General features: G+C 38.1%; 1 protein-coding gene across 8 annotated transcripts in view; it reads right to left on the reverse strand.

Annotated features, from left to right (window-relative positions):
• Positions 1-2,957: 2,957 nt before the first annotated feature.
• Positions 2,958-16,916, reverse strand: part of LOC137341620 (bromodomain-containing protein 1-like) — a 48,522-nt gene continuing 34,563 nt past the window's right edge. For 5 of the 8 annotated variants that reach the window (XM_068004908.1, XM_068004907.1, XM_068004910.1 and 2 more), the window contains 7 exons: positions 15,887-16,144; positions 14,791-15,291; positions 13,025-13,157; positions 11,072-11,202; positions 10,209-10,315; positions 9,441-9,595; positions 2,958-4,861 (listed from right to left, as the gene is read on the reverse strand). In XM_068004908.1, coding sequence (XP_067861009.1) covers positions 4,678-4,861; positions 9,441-9,595; positions 10,209-10,315; positions 11,072-11,202; positions 13,025-13,157; positions 14,791-15,291; positions 15,887-16,144 — 1,469 coding nt within the window. In that variant the 3' untranslated portion in view covers positions 2,958-4,677. The remainder of the gene's footprint in view (positions 4,862-9,440; positions 9,596-10,208; positions 10,316-11,071; positions 11,203-13,024; positions 13,158-14,790; positions 15,292-15,886; positions 16,145-16,916) is intronic. The other 3 variants (XM_068004909.1, XM_068004911.1, XM_068004912.1) reach the window with 2 other exon arrangements.

The following is a 16,916-nucleotide window of genomic DNA, read 5'->3' on the forward strand; positions in this document are numbered from 1 at the left end:
AGCTGGTCCCGTCCTGTAACTTTGCGCTCCCAATGAAGTTCCGGGATGGAACGCAACCAGCTACAAAGAAATTCCCTGTCTGAGAAATTCAACTCTGTCTACTAACCAGTGCAGCCTGCAACATTCATGATCATACCATGAGGATCAGTAAGGGCAGGGTGAGGAGGGGAAGCAGACGATGCGTCCTTTAAATGTGACCTGGTAGCCAGTGACTGAAGGAGGGAAGGATGTGCGCTGTTATATAATGTATTTTATCACCGGAGTCAGTCAGCTTTGGCGCTTCTCTCGGAGGACTCAGCCTCATCTCCCTGGAGGTGGGTTTCCGTGGTGGGAGTTCGTGAACTGAATTAGGTTTGGTTTTATTCATTTTTTATGACTTGCTGTGTATTGTAAAAAAAATTTTTTTTTTAAATTTAGAAGTTACTTATAGCGATGTTTTTGTTGAATCAGTGGAATTTACTTGGTGTTTCTCAGTGCGGATGATACTGTAGAAACACCACAGAAATTTTTAAACATTACTTATCCTTAAATCTTTCGATTCATTTGTGTTGTGATTTATAAATGTTTTATTCGCTACAAAACAAAGTCAAATGTGTTATTTGGGGCTTGGTGGGACAGACACTCAACTAAGGTAAATGCAACAATAGTTTTTTGAAGGGGTATCCAAGAAGATAGATGAGGGCTGTGAAGTAGACATGGTCTACATGGACTTCAGCAAAGCCTTTGCCAAGGTACCGCATGGTAGGTTGTTACATAAGGTTCAATCTCATGGCATCCAAGGTGAGGTAGCCAATTGGATACAAAATTGGCTTGACGACAGAAGACAGAGAGTGGTTGTAGAGGGTTGTTTTTCAAACTGGAGGCCTGTGTCCAGCGGTGTGCCTCAGGGATCGGTGCTGGGTCCGCTGTTATTTGTTATTTATATTAATGATTTGGATGAGAATTTAGGAGGCATGGTTAGTAAGTTTGCAGATGACACCAAGATTGGTGGCATTGTGGACAGTGAAGAAGGTTATCTAGGATTGCAACGGGACCTTGATAAATTGGGCCAGTGGGCCGATGAATGGCAGATGGAGTTTAATTTAGATAAATGTGAGGTGATGCATTTTGGTAGATGGAATCGGGCCAGGACCTACTCCGTTAATGGTAGGGCGCTGGGGAGAATTATAGAACAAAGAGATCTAGGAGTACAGGTTCATAGCTCCTTGAAAGTGGAGTCACAGGTGGATAGGGTGGTGAAGAAGGCATTCGGCATGCTTGGTTTCATTGGTCAGAACATTGAATACAGGAGTTGGGATGTCTTGTTGAAGTTGTAGAGGACATTAGTAAGGCCACACTTGGAATACTGTGTACAGTTCTGGTCACCCTATTATAGAAAGGATATTATTAAAACTAGAAAGAGTGCAGAAAAGATTTACTAGGATGCTACTGGGACTTGATGGTTTGACTTATAGGGAGAGGTTAGACAGACTGGGACTTTTTTCCCTGGAGAGTAGGAGGTTAAGGGGTGATCTTATAGAAGTCTATAAAATAATGGAGGGGCATAGATAAGGTAGATAGTCAAAATCTTTTCCCAAAGGTAGGGGAGTCTATAACGAGGGGGCATAGATTTAAGGTGAGAGGGGAGAGATACAAAAGGGTCCAGAGGGGCAATTTTTTCACTCAAAGGGTGGTGAGTGTCTGGAACGAGCTGCCAGAGGCAGTAGTAGAGGCAGGTACAATTTTGTCTTTTAAAAAGCATTTGGACAGTTACATGGGTAAGATGGGTATACAGGGATACGGGCCAAGTGCAGGCAATTGGGACTAGCTTAGTGGTATAAACTGGGCGATATGGACATGTTGGGCCAAAGGGCCTGTTTCCATGTTGTAACTTCTATGATTCGCAAACGGGGCAAATGTTACTTAATCACAGGACGTCTAATGAGCAATGTCGTGTGATAGAATGCCACGTGATCAAACGTCATGTTCAAATCTCCAGGAATACAAAAGAAAAGTTGGCAACTCTCAGCTTTTATATTCTATACCTCAATGAAACTTAGAATTCCTTTAACTTTGATTTTTATGGCTTTATCAACCTGTGAATGTGTCCCCAAATCCCTCTGTTGGATACAGTTCAACAGGTGCCAATAGTCCTCCAGTACCTCACCCAAGCAACCATTCTTCATGCATCAGCCTAGCAGTGAGCATCAGCCATCTATTTGGCAGTTGGGTGAGGGGTATTATAGCTGAGCCCAATCCCACTGACATTTACACACAAGCACTGCCAGCATGTGTCACTAGATAACAAATTAGTGGGAACCATGGCTGATTTTCCTTAGTATAGGGAGTGCCACACCAACTGAGATTAGGTAACTCATTATAGATGGATTGAATGTAGGACCTGCCTGACCTGTGTGGCTGAGTACCCCTCTGATCTGCATATTTATCTAGTAAGCTATTAAGAGACCTTCATAACCTACTAGCAAATGTCATTCTGATTGTTACGGCAGTGATCACTATAAATGCTTTTCATGGTAAGCCATATCACTTACTACTTTAGGTTAGAGAATCCTTACGATACTCTGCAACAGTGAAAATGGTTTCAGCTTGTGGCCCTAATTTAGCTAGTCCTGACATATTTAGGCAAAAAAAGTTATTTTACTTCCATCGGTCACTGGGGATTATTTTATGGTTCACAGAATCTGTAATACATTTTTATTTTTAAATAAGATTTAAAAAAATACTTGTAACCTATCCTGCCCTCATTTTTTTGTCCAAAAGAAAATGTTTATACAACTTTCAGAAATTGAAAATTAATATACTAATTCAATTTACAAACACATTTTACCATACAAAATGCATTTAAAAATTCTACTGCTATCCAACTTCTCAGTTGTTGGCAGAATCTTACACTTTTTTGTTACAAACAACCCTTACATCTCGACAAGCACTGAACGCACAAAAAAGTTATTAAAGCATTATTTACGGAATATGCAACAAACAGATTGCATCACATTTATTCCTCCCAAAGTACAGTTTTAAACTGATGTGCCTGTGGTCAACCAAACATTTGTTCTACAGTTATAACACTTTACAAATTTCAGTTTCAAACCAGTTCAGCTGCTTATAAAAGTTACTACAAAGCAAATCTGTACACTTTCTACAATAAATTAAAAAAACACAAATGCAGGCACAAATTGTTTTTAAAAAATTGTGTACAGGTCCCATAGTAAATCACAGCAGAAAAGAAATGTAATATTAAAATACCCCTCCCAAAGTAAAAAAAGTTACAAGTTTGAAGTGAATTCATATACAATTATACACAGGCTACAAAACCACTTAGTACAACAAGCACTCCAGCATATCAGGTATTCTGGGCAGTGCAGTAAATGGCAACTTTTTGGGGGGGTAATCTTAAAAAAAGCTACATTTCATAAATACCCAAAATCAAACCTGCACACCAATTTCCCTTTTAACATACCTTCACTTTAAGCATTTTAGAAAAGTTACTTTAAATGCTATTTAAGGATAATGCTACATTTGGTAAATCAATTTTTCAGCACCATGAATGAAATCAAACTTAGAGCAGCGATACAGAAGGCAAGGTATTCATTTAATATTGCACTAAGCTAGCAAGTTCAAGGTCGAAGACTTCAGCCAGAGTGGGCTGGAGGGGAAATGAAAATAGGATAAAGAAAAAAATCTCTCACCCACCTTTCACAGTAATAGGATGTGTACTCTTTAAACTAACCCATCCTGAGAACAGTATTAGAATGTGAAGTGTCTTTGTTCTGCTTCTCTCATCTTCAAACTAATCAGATGTTTTAAATGCATCACATGGTTTTTGATAGAATAATGTATATGATCAAAAAAAATTGTGAAAGTGAAAGGTATTTTGCTTTCTGGTTAAGATAGATATACCTATAGTCTTTTCACATGCTTTGGTTGACATTACAATTATAATTAGCACAGGTTAAAATTATTGTTTTAAGGGAGTTTTTGAATAAAACCTAGAGTGATCGAGGTACACTGCAGGGAAACTTTATTCTGATAAACAAGCATGTGTTTGATTTTTAATATTATGAAACACAACCCAACCTAAAATATATAACAACAAACTTGAGAATCAAAGTTTCTTTTGGTAAGAGAAATACAAAAGCTCATTTTACTGCTCTATTGCACACCATTTAAAGTTATCTTGATTTTGACCATTAACTTTTCCAGCATATTCTGCACCAAAATTACCTGCTGCATGGTACTTGGTTACATCAACAGCTTTTATCTGCTCATTTAATAAGTTACAGAACATTCAGATTATATAAAAAAATCAACAAAGTACCAGAAACAGATAGTAACCAATTTTGACTAACAGAATAATTTAGGGTGTGGAGCAATGTACAAGTATTTACAGCTTTTCCCCCGTGACCTATAAACACTATGAACAAGTTAATCCTGTCAAAAGATTATAGTGGAAAGTTTGTATGTTTACAAGAAAGAAAATTATGTTCAAAAAACATAATTACAGCTGGCAGTGAATCAGCAGGTGCCATCATTTTTCTAAGCACAACTGCTGGAACAATGATCGAGACAACAGTGGAAAGTAAAGTACATTCTTTAAGAACTGAGAAATGGTTCTGTAAAGCTTTCTTGGTTTTAACTACAAGCCAGATGGGTATATCTCCCAGGCTTGACACATTTTCAATCAATGTCACTAAAGTCACTGGTTTGTTCACCTTGGACTCTGCTTCGATGGAGCATTGCCCGATCAAAAGCAATGCGAACAGATTTCCGAATTGAAGAAGTTCGACCTTCCATCATTTTTATTTTGTCTATGGTTTCATCAATACCAAGAGGAACCATTTTGGATTTTGGAAGCCACTGCCTGTTGAGTAAAAAAAAAGTTTTAAAAAATAATGTTTTTACCATTTAAGTCGGTTAATAAATATCATAGAATCATAGAAGTTTACAACATGGAAACAGGCCCTTCGGCCCAACATGTCCATGTCGCCCAGTTTATACCACTAAGCTAGTCCCAATTGCCTGCACTTGGCCCATATCCCTCTATACCCATCTTACCCATGTAACGGTCCAAATGCTTTTTAAAAGACAAAATTGTACCTGCCTCTAGCAGCTCGTTCCAGACACTCACCATCCTTTGAGTGAAAAAATTGCCCCTCTGGACCCTTTTGTATCTCTCCCCTCTCACCTTAAATCTATGCCCCCTCGTTATAGACTCCCCTACCTTTGGGAAAAGATTTTGACTATCTACCTTATCTATGCCCCTCCATTATTTTATAGACTTCTATAAGATCACCCCTTAACCTCCTACTCTCCAGGGAAAAAAGTCCCAGTCTGTCTAACCTCTCCCTATAAGTCAAACCATCAAGTCCCGGTAGCACCCTAGTAAATCTTTTCTGCACTCTTTCTAGTTTAATAATATCCTTTCTATAATAGGGTGACCAGAACTGTACACAGTATTCCAAGTGTGGCCGTACTAATGTCCTGTACAACTTCAACAAGACATCCCAACTCCTGTATTCAATGTTCTGACCAATGAAACCAAGCATGCTGAATGCCTTCTTCACCACCCTTTCCACCTGTGACTCCACTTTCAAGGAGCTATGAATCTGTACTCCCAGATCTCTTTGTTCTATAACTCTCCCCAACGCCCTACCATTAACGGAGTAGGTCCTGGCCCGATTCGATCTACCAAAATGCATCACCTCACATTTATCTAAATTAAACTCCATCTGCCATTCATCGGCCCACTGGCCCAATTTATCAAGATCCCGTTGCAATCCTAGATAACCTTCTTCACTGTCCACAATGCCACCAATCTTGGTGTCATCTGCAAACTTACTAACCATGCCTCCTAAATTCTCATCCAAATCATTAATATAAATAACAAATAACAGCGGACCCAGCACCGATCCCTGAGGCACACCGCCGGTCACAGGCCTCCAGTTTGAAAAACAACCCTCTACAACCACCCTCTGTCTTCTGTCGTCAAGCCAATTTTGTATCCAATTGGCTACCTCACCTTGGATCACGTGAGATTGAACCTTATGTAACAACCTACCATGCGGTACCTTGTCAAAGGCTTTGCTAAAGTCCATGTAGACCACGTCTACTGCACAGCCCTCATCTATCTTCTTGGTTACCCCTTCAAAAAACTCAATCAAATTCGTGAGACATGATTTTCCACTCACAAAACCACGCTGACTGTTCCTAATCAGTCCCTGCCTCTCCAAATGCCTGTAGATCCTGTCTCTCAGAATACCCTCTAACAACTTACCCACTACAGATGGCAGGCTCACCGGTCTGTAGTTCCCAGGCTTTTCCCTGCCGCCCTTCTTAAACAAAGGCACAACATTTGCTACCCTCCAATCTTCAGGCACCTCACCTGTAGCTGTCGACGATTCAAATATCTCTGCTAGGGGACCCGCAATTTCCTCCCTAACCTCCCATAACGTCCTGGGATACATTTCATCAGGTCCCGGAGATTTATCTACCTAGATGCGCGTTAAGACTTCCAGCACCTCCCTCTCTGTAATATGTACACTCCTCAAGACATCACTATTTATTTCCCCAAGTTCCCTAACATCCATGCCTTTCTCAACCGTAAATACCGATGTGAAATATTCATTTAGGATCTCACCCATCTCTTGTGGTTCCGCACATAGATGACCTTGTTGATCCTTAAGAGGCCCTACTCTCTCCCTAGTTACTCTTTTGCCCTTTATGTATTTGTAGAAATATGTTAGCTATAATGTCACAGTTATAATACAATAAAACTAGCAAGCAGATCTTTCAGGTTAAAATATTGGTTTAGATTAAAATGGTGAGAAAAACAAAGTTTCTATGCATTCATTAATGTAATTTGGCATTAAGAAAACATAACATGGAATTTTAGATAGTTGGGAGCAACAAGATTGAAATTTAATCAGGGTGATGTGATCATCTTGTAAATTACAAGTTACAGTTTATCAATGTCAATGCCAACATTTTAATTGAGACACATATGGGGTGGTTCAAATATAATACTTTTATTCAATTTTCTGTTTCCCTCATCAAAAAAAAATGGTGACTAATGCTAGGATCATATAATTCCATGGTTGCTGGCAGCTTATTGGTGTAGTGGTTAGAATATGAATTCATTTAAAATATCTGGAAATAAAGAGCTGGTATTAGTAAAACTGACCACGAAGCTGTCGGATTGTCGTACATACCTAACTGACTCACTAATGTCCTTTAGGGAAGGAAACCACATCCCGAGAATGAATATATAAAATAAAATTATACTAAGCCACCTCTGTCTTGATGGGAGAGCCCGGCCAGTGTTAACAGGCTTTCTGACTGTTAGGGAGGGATGGCAGCATCAGTGAAATCTGATCCTTCTTTACCCAAAGTCCCTACATACATAATTTCCAACAGGGACATTGGATAGGAGTTTAAGCTCCGTATTGCTATCAATGTTTCCCTTCTGAAGCTAATTATAGTTCCTCACCGTAGTCCCTGCTGATATCAGCCACAACAACACAGACCAGGGAATTATCGGTGTGCTCAGAACACCATCATTTACATACAGAGCTATCAGGGGAGCACCAGACAATACAAAGTGATTATTATGCAATTTCCTGGTATCACAGCAGCACTGTCTTTTGCCAGAATGCGACAAGATATACCAGAGGAATGAACATAACTGCTGTTCAGAAGACTATGATAGTTTGAACATTTTCCAATGATGACAAAATTTACATGGTATAGTTACTCAAACAAAACTTCATACAAAAAAAATGGAATGAAGTTAACAATGTTGGAAACAATGTTTTGGGATTCAGTTGACTTTCACAAAATGAAGGCTTGTTCTTGCAGTTTATAATGCCTTTGGAAATTCAATTTATTACACCCTTGCAAGGGACTGCAAAACAGCTTCTATACACATTTTTAATATTCTGGACTTCATAGTTTAATACAAATGATACTACTCAATTTTTATATTAATTCACAGTTTAAGTGCTTTTGTGAATCTTATATTTATTAAGATTCAGCATGGCAAATTAAATCTATAGAAGTTTAGGTTAATACTCAGGGGATTTCTCAGTTTACGGAGGTTGGCAAATGTGCTATCTTGTGTAAAAGTTTGCCCCCTACTGCCTTATGCAGTTGTGTGATCTGAAATGCAAAGCTTGCAGCTGCTGAAGTGGCGTATTAGAGATGCCTGAATATTTAATAATTACTGACTAGTAAATTACAGTAGTTACATTTGACCCATATTTTAAAAATGTATAGTTTAGTGATTATAAAGTGAACATTACCTAAAGGTGGAAATCAATTGGGCCGCAGAATGGTAGAATACTCAAAAGAACGAAAACTATTTTACTATAGGCAAGTGACGATAAACTTCCATAAGTTGAAAATTCCCTGTGATTTCAAATCTCAACCTCTGGAAGTTTTATTTGCCACTAGTGAATTGCTGGTGGGTATATATAATTAAAAGTCCTGCTTACATAGCATGTCACACTTCAACAAATGACATAAATGAAGATTTGGAAATCAAAAGGAACAGAGGGATATACAGATAGGGTTAGATGAAGTAGGGTGGGAGGAGGCTCGTGTGGAGCATAAACATTGGCATAGACCAGTTGGATCGAATGGCCTGTTTCTGTGTTGTAAATTCTATGTAAAAAAAAAATCTGCTCAGTTTCCTTACACAAGCCTCCTCCTTTATCTGGGGCCTCAGCTCTGCTTTTGTGCACTCAACGCATAACTGGAAAGCTAACTTAGTATCACTCATCCTAAACATTTCTGTAGTGCCAATTTTGTCTCTGGTATATGCTGTGGTTCAGTGGTAGCACTCTAAGTCAGGGATTGCAGCACAAAATCTAGGCCGATAGTACAGAGGAAGTGCTGCACTCTAGATTATCTCTGCTGTTTGTGGGACCTTGCTGTGAGCAAATTGGCTGTTATGTTTCCTACCCTACAACAGTGTCTACACTTCAAAAGTACTTCATTGGCTGTAAAATGCTTTGGGACATCCTGAGGTTGTGAAAAGCACTATATAATTGCAAGTTTGTTCTTTCTTTTCAAAGTACTTGTACCTCATTGAACAAAACTTAACAACTCACACCAGAATGGACACAGAGAAATTGTTACTGAAGGAGAAAACAACTGACTGTGGCTCCATTTAGTTTCTAATATATTGTGCAAGAGGAGGAAGACGACAATATCGTAGTAGATTTCGCCACCATTAAGCAACATATTTTTGCAGTACGCCAAATGCAATATCAGGTTACTCGCTTCAAAGACTCAATTTATCCTGCTCTCAGTGCCACCTCTAATGGTTTAGCAGCAAATTAAAAACACTAATTCAAACAAAAAGCTTTTATAAATCTAACCTACAGAGAATACTAAAGTTCAAGTTTTATTACAAAAGATTCCCATAGTGACTAGGCACTTACCAGCTTCGTTTGTTATCAAAGAACAGAACAAGGTAAAGCTTCTCCCCAGCTCTCCTTTGCATTTGCTCTCCCACTTTCAGTACATCTAGAGGGGGTACAGATATAGGCACTCCATTGTGGCGAAAACCACTTCGAGGCATCTTTGGATCAATTACCTAATTAAAAAGGGGAAATATTTTGAAATCAATTTGCAGACCACTAATAAAACGTAGTAATCTCCGAGATACAACTTTTGCATAATTCTAATTTGTGCATCATAGACTAGTTGAGATTAATGTAAGAAACTTATCAATATCACATGGTAACATTTATAAACAAGTCTCTAATACTTGTGGTTTAATGCTTAAATTTATATAACTATATCAATGTGTTAATTTTGCTCCAAAAAATTGCTTTCCTTTTCCCTATGGTCTTATTTGTCACACATCTCCAGCTGAAAGGGTAAGCAAATAACCTACTGCCAAGCCTCTGTGTTCCATAATTAGCAAATACGAGGTACAAGAGAGTCTAGTGAGACGCCCCTTCCAATCTTTATCTCCAAGTGGGAAGTATCAAGCATCCACTTCATTATGCTGTGACTGGGAGGCACTAAGATATGTGTGTAAAAAAAAAAAATAGTATCCTGAACCTATACCCCACTATTCTGACATGCAGCTTTGGAATCCATACACAGTAGACTATAATGTCATTTCTGGAGCAAACTAAAGCATTTTTGGTTTTATTTTTACTTCATTACCATAAGAAATTCTACCATGCAGTTTAACTCACCAATGCTGGATATGATGGATAACCACTACACTTTGCCCAAATCAGCTTCAAGGGCTCCAAGATAGAACTGGAATCAGTAGAAGTCCACATACTGTTTTGGCCAACCTCTAGAAAAAAAGAATTCTGTAATAACTAAAATCACGCATTTCTTCAACAAAAAAAAACTTGCTCCTCACAATTATCAGATAAGATTCAATAAAAGGACCAAACAGATCAAATTCTAGCTACTGGGTATATTTAGGTGAAAATTCAATATTTCACCCTGACCTTGCTGGCAGACCCCTTTTCTAGTTCTAAATAACAAACTTTTTACTTATGTTCTTTCACATCCTGATTTCCACCATCCATTTTGGAGGTGGGGGAGGGGTCAACCTCCAAAGAATAGGGATTCATTGGCTGAAAACCAACTTTCAAGGCTAACTTTTCAGCCAATTAAATATTAAACCTTCTTAAGACTGACAGTCAGGTCAGACAAGACCAAATTAATCTTTGTGCATGAAAACTGGAAGTGGCTTTGCTGAGCAACTACCCATTTCTTGTACATTTTATTGTAAAGATACTTAAGTATTTAATGTACAGAATAATTTTCAATAACTTCTTAATGACTTTTTTAAAAAAAAAGTTCAGAAAGTACAATTACTTTCCCTATGAGGAAACTAAACTTCAGTCTAGACATAAAGTAGTCAGCATCCACTATTAATTTATCTAGTATTCCAGCATCTATAAACATTAGCATTTTTACATTTTTCAGATGTTATCAATATAGAAAACACCAAATATATAAAATTAACTGACATGGCAAAGTCCAATTAATTTGTCTTTGAAAGGTGAAACGGTCTTTAGCATAGCTCTAGATCATTTACCTGCTGCAATTCGAGCTGCTTTGGCAAAGTTGCCATTTTCAATGCAAGCAATCAACTCATTTCTGTCTTCTAAGGGGTTTCTTCGAGCTAATGCTGGCTTTCCTTTGCCACATTTTGGAAGGCTTATTGTGCTGACAGAAAAAAAAATCACAAAATTATTTTTTCTTTGTTAGTTTGAGAGACCCTAAAATGATAATGTAGTGAGAAAGGATGTCACATTTTAAAATGCTTATCGCGCTTCACAAATCTGTAAACATTAGTGGAACAAAAAAGAAAAATGGATGAAAATGTTTCCATTTCCCCAATTAAAACTGCCAGGAGCAAACTTTAAAAAAAATACACAAGTAAATCGATTACTAGAATCCTGAAAATCTATATTTAATTTTAATACACGAGCACATATAGACAGTCTCAACATTGAATCAAACATTACAATATCCTTGCTGCACTGTTCTAATGAAAAAAGTGCTTCATTAATTATAAAGGAGACAGATTTATTACACAGAAGGAATGAAAGGACTAGGCGCAAACCATGCGCATTGGCAATCTCTGCTTAAAATGAAAGGCTATTTATTTTATAAAAACAAAAAAGATAGAGAAACAATTCCAGAATAGTTATTGTAAAAAAATTACATTGAAAATTGTAATCCAATGTAATTTTTTTTAAAAAGTGGATCTGCCAGGGTGTTGCTCATGGCAAGTCAAACAGTACACTTGGGACAGGAGTGTTTACCGAATAATGCACAATGAATTATTCGGCTGCTACTGTATCCCTTTGAGGCCACAGACTCTAAATTGTTAAGTAAACAAAGCCTCAGGTTAATCAGTGTTTAACAATAGTGAGGGAACTGTGCAAGTTGAAAAACATTTGCAAGCTTCCGGCTCCATGTCAGAAGTACCCAGAAAATTATTTCCTTTTTACAAATCCGCAGAAGCATTAAAGAGCAATATTTTTAATGACAAGCGGGAGAATATTTTGTTCTGTTTAGTGTAGCACTAATAAAATCACGTAAACCAATGGGTTTGAATGTAAGGTACGGGAGATTATGGGATCATTAGCAGTCAATTACGATGCAATATAATCACTTCCTGCTTCTCAAGCAGTTAATGAGTCACCAAGTTGAAATGTCATGAACAGCCTATCACTTTTAGTTGTGAAATAATAAGTGACTGGCTTGCTTTTTTTTGTAATATGAAAAAAGAGTGTGGTTTTGCATCGGTGTGACTTCTAGTGTGAGGACCAAAATATACTTTTTCTAAGGCAGCCCACCACCCACCTACTCAATGGCAACTAAGAATGGGCAATAAATGCAGCCTTGCCTTGCCCACATCCTGAGAACAAATCATTAAAAAAAAAATTCCTATGTCTACATTTAGAATACAATTAGCCTATATAAACTTTCCACTTCTGGTAACTGCACAATTTGGTTACTGGGTGGCTGAGCCAAATTCCTGAACTGCTTCTGCCAATTTAGATGCCACAGTGGTTCTTCCGAAAGTAATTTCTCCTCAGGTAAGTTTTGTTGAAATTTTTTAATTTAACAATTTCTGCTTTTATTTATTATTAATATTTTATTTTCCTTCTACAAGTATTAAAAGAATTTACTATGTCCTTGATCCTAGCAGCATGCTATACCAGCCTTCAGACCTCCTGCTGTTGGTGGCATATTCTCTTAAGGGCTGGAGTATTGTATTCATGTAGTTCATATATTGTGTAGAATAATGATTTCTTTTGATGCTGTATCTTTGGAACACTTCCTCACAAATTATATATCACAGCCCTTAAGCAAATACACTGCATGAAAAGGTAAAATATCCAGTTTCACAAAATGAAGGCTAAATTGACTTAAATCAAAGTCATTGCTACATTTTTATTTTAAATTCAGCATCAAATGAATAATTCCTCTGCCCCTCCATAAAAAAGCCTTTTGGTTCATATAGTAATATACTTACCTTGCATGATTGGAAACCACACTGACACTGGTGCATATACTCGATTCTGAAGCACAGCGACGACGCAGGTGATCAACTGGATTGGTTTGTGTGGTTTCTGGTTTCTCCTCATTACCAAATCCATTAGATAATGCTGGAAAATTAAAATGCAGTTAATTGCAAAATTAACAACATTTTGTTCAATACCTTGAAAAGCTTTCAGAACTTCCAGGATTTAATTTTTTATTGATCCAACAGTAAGAGACCCAAGTGATCTGACAAATTAACCCAATGGAGAGATCTTACTTGAACTCTCACCAAAGATTTGGTATCCACAGTTAGCGCATTATAAAATTTGTGGCTTCATACAGGATTGATTTTATTTTTAAGAAATGGAATAAGGTCATTATGTCCAATAAACCTTTCCCTTTTCCACAGATCTCAACCCCACCTAACTACTCGTTTCGCACAATTCCTTTGGTTTCCACAAAAATATCTAGTTGCCTTTTCAAACTAATTATGTATCAATTCATATTAACAGTAAAGGAAGTCAGGTTTGCAACTAAAAAGGTTTTGGGACAAATTAGGAAATAGGGCCGGCAAGAGGCAGATACTGTTTAACGTTGGTATCAGCAGATTAATGAGTGTGAAGAAGGGGAATAAGCAATGGAATATAAGTTAAACCATATTAGTTTGCACGATATGGATCTAAGGGTACTCATGTATACTCAGTAAAACTATCACTACAATGTGCAACATCATGGCTAGCTCACAAAAACTAATTGTACCATGTGAAACAGCAGTAAACAAAGCAAACAAGTCTTAGAAAGTAATATTAAGCTTGTACAAAGGATTGGTCTGGCCCCAGCTGGAGGACAGCGTACTGGTCACTGCGGGCCACTGCCAGCATGCTCTCGACCTCTTCCAAGCTGGCCTCCCCTCCCCGGACTTACCAGTGAGCCTTGGCACGGGGCGAAATTGGTAAGGCTGCAACAGGCGAGCTGCTCGCCTGAATTACGATGAGGTCCAAGGACAAATTTAGGATAGTTCTTGGGCCTTTCTGTTCCGTGCGCCGTCGCTGCAAGCAGCTGGAATTACACCCGTTATTTGGTGCTACACCCATTATAAGGGCTGATGTCTCTAAAATCAAGGCCTGCAATATGCCCAGCAGTCTTACATGAAATGCCTACCAAATAAATTTTACGAAATCATGCATGCTATACTAGCTTCAGTGTTTGAGTATTGTTTTTCAAAGCTAATAAGTTGGTTTACGACCACTACCTTTGGGATCAACTTAGGGCAACTATTTCACATGGCAAGTCTACTTTATAAAATAACTGATATTGGACTTGTAGAACAATGTTACCAAGGAAGGTTGCAGGGTTACAAAGAGCCAGCATGGGCTCGATTGGCCAAATGGCCTCCTCCTGCGTTGTAACTATTCTATGATTCTGTGTGAATAGTATAAATGGGATCCAACTAAATGGGTTTTTGGAAAGTGAAGGAATTGAGGGATATAGTTAGAAAGGTGCCAGTTGGAAATACTTGTTGGCCCCAAGGATCTTTGCCTGTTCCTGGGCAGACATTACAAACAATTGGCCCTTAAGGGGTTATAGAAATCTTTTTTAAATGGTCAAGAAGCTGCTTTTCTAAAAGTAAATCAATTGTAAGCAATAGTTGTGTACATATACTGTAATGTTGCAAAAAGCCCTGGTCTTAGATTGAAATAATCCCTCTTTTAAAATATTCAAATAGCAAGAATTCTTAAAAGATTTTCAGGTATTTACCCAGGTCAGGTTTTTTGAGGGGCAATTTTTCACCATCTGCTTCAGAGTCACCACACAAGCTACGTGACCTCTTCCTTGGCTGCAACAGTGTCTCCAGTCTGGGAATCACCACGGATAAGAAGGTTTTCGTTCCCAGCTGCCCCTGAAGTGGTTGAGTTTCTGCATTTTTTGCTGGTTTTTGAGGGCTCACACTTTTGGCTTTTCGGAAAAGAACAGAGGTGCATCTACCAACGTCAACTGACAAATCAACGACAGTAGTTTTTGAGCTACTGACATCACCATTACTCAGGTCATCTGCAGTATGTCCATTCATTGTCACATTGTGCAGGGAAGTGTTACTCACTTCACTGTCAAACTTAACTCTTTTGTGTAGTCTACTCTGGTCAGTGCTAGGTTCTATTGGCTTGAGGGTAGGTGGTTCTGATGGAGTCTCTGAAGATGGCAGAAGAGGCAAAGAATCAGATGGCTCAAGAGTAGGTGGCACTGACGATTTTGAATCTCCTGAAACAGTATGTACAATAATTTACAAAATCTTTAAAATAACTGCATTATTGGTTTAATAATACTAGCTGAAACAGTTTGTCCTCTACTTTTCTACTATACAAAGCCTGCATCAGGTATTTGGTTAACTAGTATTTGCGCATGTTAAACAGCACCGTCACAAAATAGTTACATTGAAAGCGTGGGTTAAGAAAACCTGGCACTATTGAAGTGTTGTTTTACTCTGTATAAATCTGTACTTAATTCACTTCCCGGTTTTGAAATGCCTAAACACAACTAAAGTTTAAACTGCAGAATAGAAACATGCTGAATTTTGGTGCTAACTAGGCATAAATATCCTTTAGCACTTCTGGGTACTGACTTTAGCACTTGCGTGACTGCTTTCTATGGAGCTTTTGTATAAGATAAACTAAGAACAGCTCAAGTGGAGGATACAGTCCAACAATTCGAGCTTTTTTTTAATATATGGGGGTTCTTTCTCATCCCCATGTGGTAATATTTCACTTTAAGAAGCATAAAGGTGGCATTTGGCAATCATGCTGCCTGAAAAGCATTAAAACCAATTGCATCAAATGTATTCAATAATGATATTCACCGTATTCCTCACCATCTTGTTCTGATTTTGTTCCATCTTCAACTACATTGTTTTCAGTCTGTGCCTGTTCATTCTGAGCCTTCTGTTGGCTTAACCGCAAGCGGATGTTATTAATTTCTTTTCGCAGTAACTTGGCACGTCTAGATCTGGCACCACAGGATTTCATTGCACATGTCATGTCCAGTTTGTCCAGCAACTCCTTAAGCTGCATTTCCAAGGACATGTGCTCTCTATTTGCAGGTACCAGTAATCTATCCACTATAAGGAAGCAAAAGGATCAATTAACAGATTTCTATTTTAAGTCAAGAGCTCCAGGCTTCCTAAAATTACTACCATGAAAATAACCACCATTACATGACAAATATGGGGTAGAGTTTCCGCTAGTTTTGTGCCCAGATTCCAGCGCAATTGGCTGAAGCACGCAAAAGATTGGGGAATTTAGAACGTAAGCGAGTTTCGCTCAAGAACACTTATGTTCGTGTTTTCCGCATCTTTTACGCTGGTTCAAGATTCAGTTTGCCTGAATCAGGCCCCGCCCGCAGGTCAAAATTGCAAGGTTACGCTGGTTCGGGAAAGCTCTTCAAATTGCACTTATTTTCTTAGGTGCACAGGGATTAGTCGGCACATTTTAAAAGCTTTATCATATCAAAAAATATTTAATTTATTAAGAAACTGACTATGTACACCAATGAAACTGTTAAATGGTTCAGTATAGTTCTTTTAAGTCATTTTCAATGATTTTAAATCAGGTTACTCACAGGTGGAGGACTGGACACCCTTATTAAAATTTTAATTTTTGGTGATAAACCCATTTTCAGCTATGTTAATAAAACTGCACCAGGATACAACTCAAATACATCAAGGAATACTTTGTTCATGGAAAGAAAAAGAAACCATTATGTTCTATTACGCTGCCCGATTGGGCTGGCTCATGGAAGATTTTACGTTTGTGACTGTGCAAATTCATTTTTGCGGAAACTTGACCTGTAACCTAACTAGCCCAATTTCAAGCGCATTTTGGGCACAATCG

Source organism: Heptranchias perlo, chromosome 24 (assembly GCF_035084215.1).
Source record: "Heptranchias perlo isolate sHepPer1 chromosome 24, sHepPer1.hap1, whole genome shotgun sequence".
NCBI lineage: Eukaryota > Metazoa > Chordata > Chondrichthyes > Hexanchiformes > Hexanchidae > Heptranchias > Heptranchias perlo.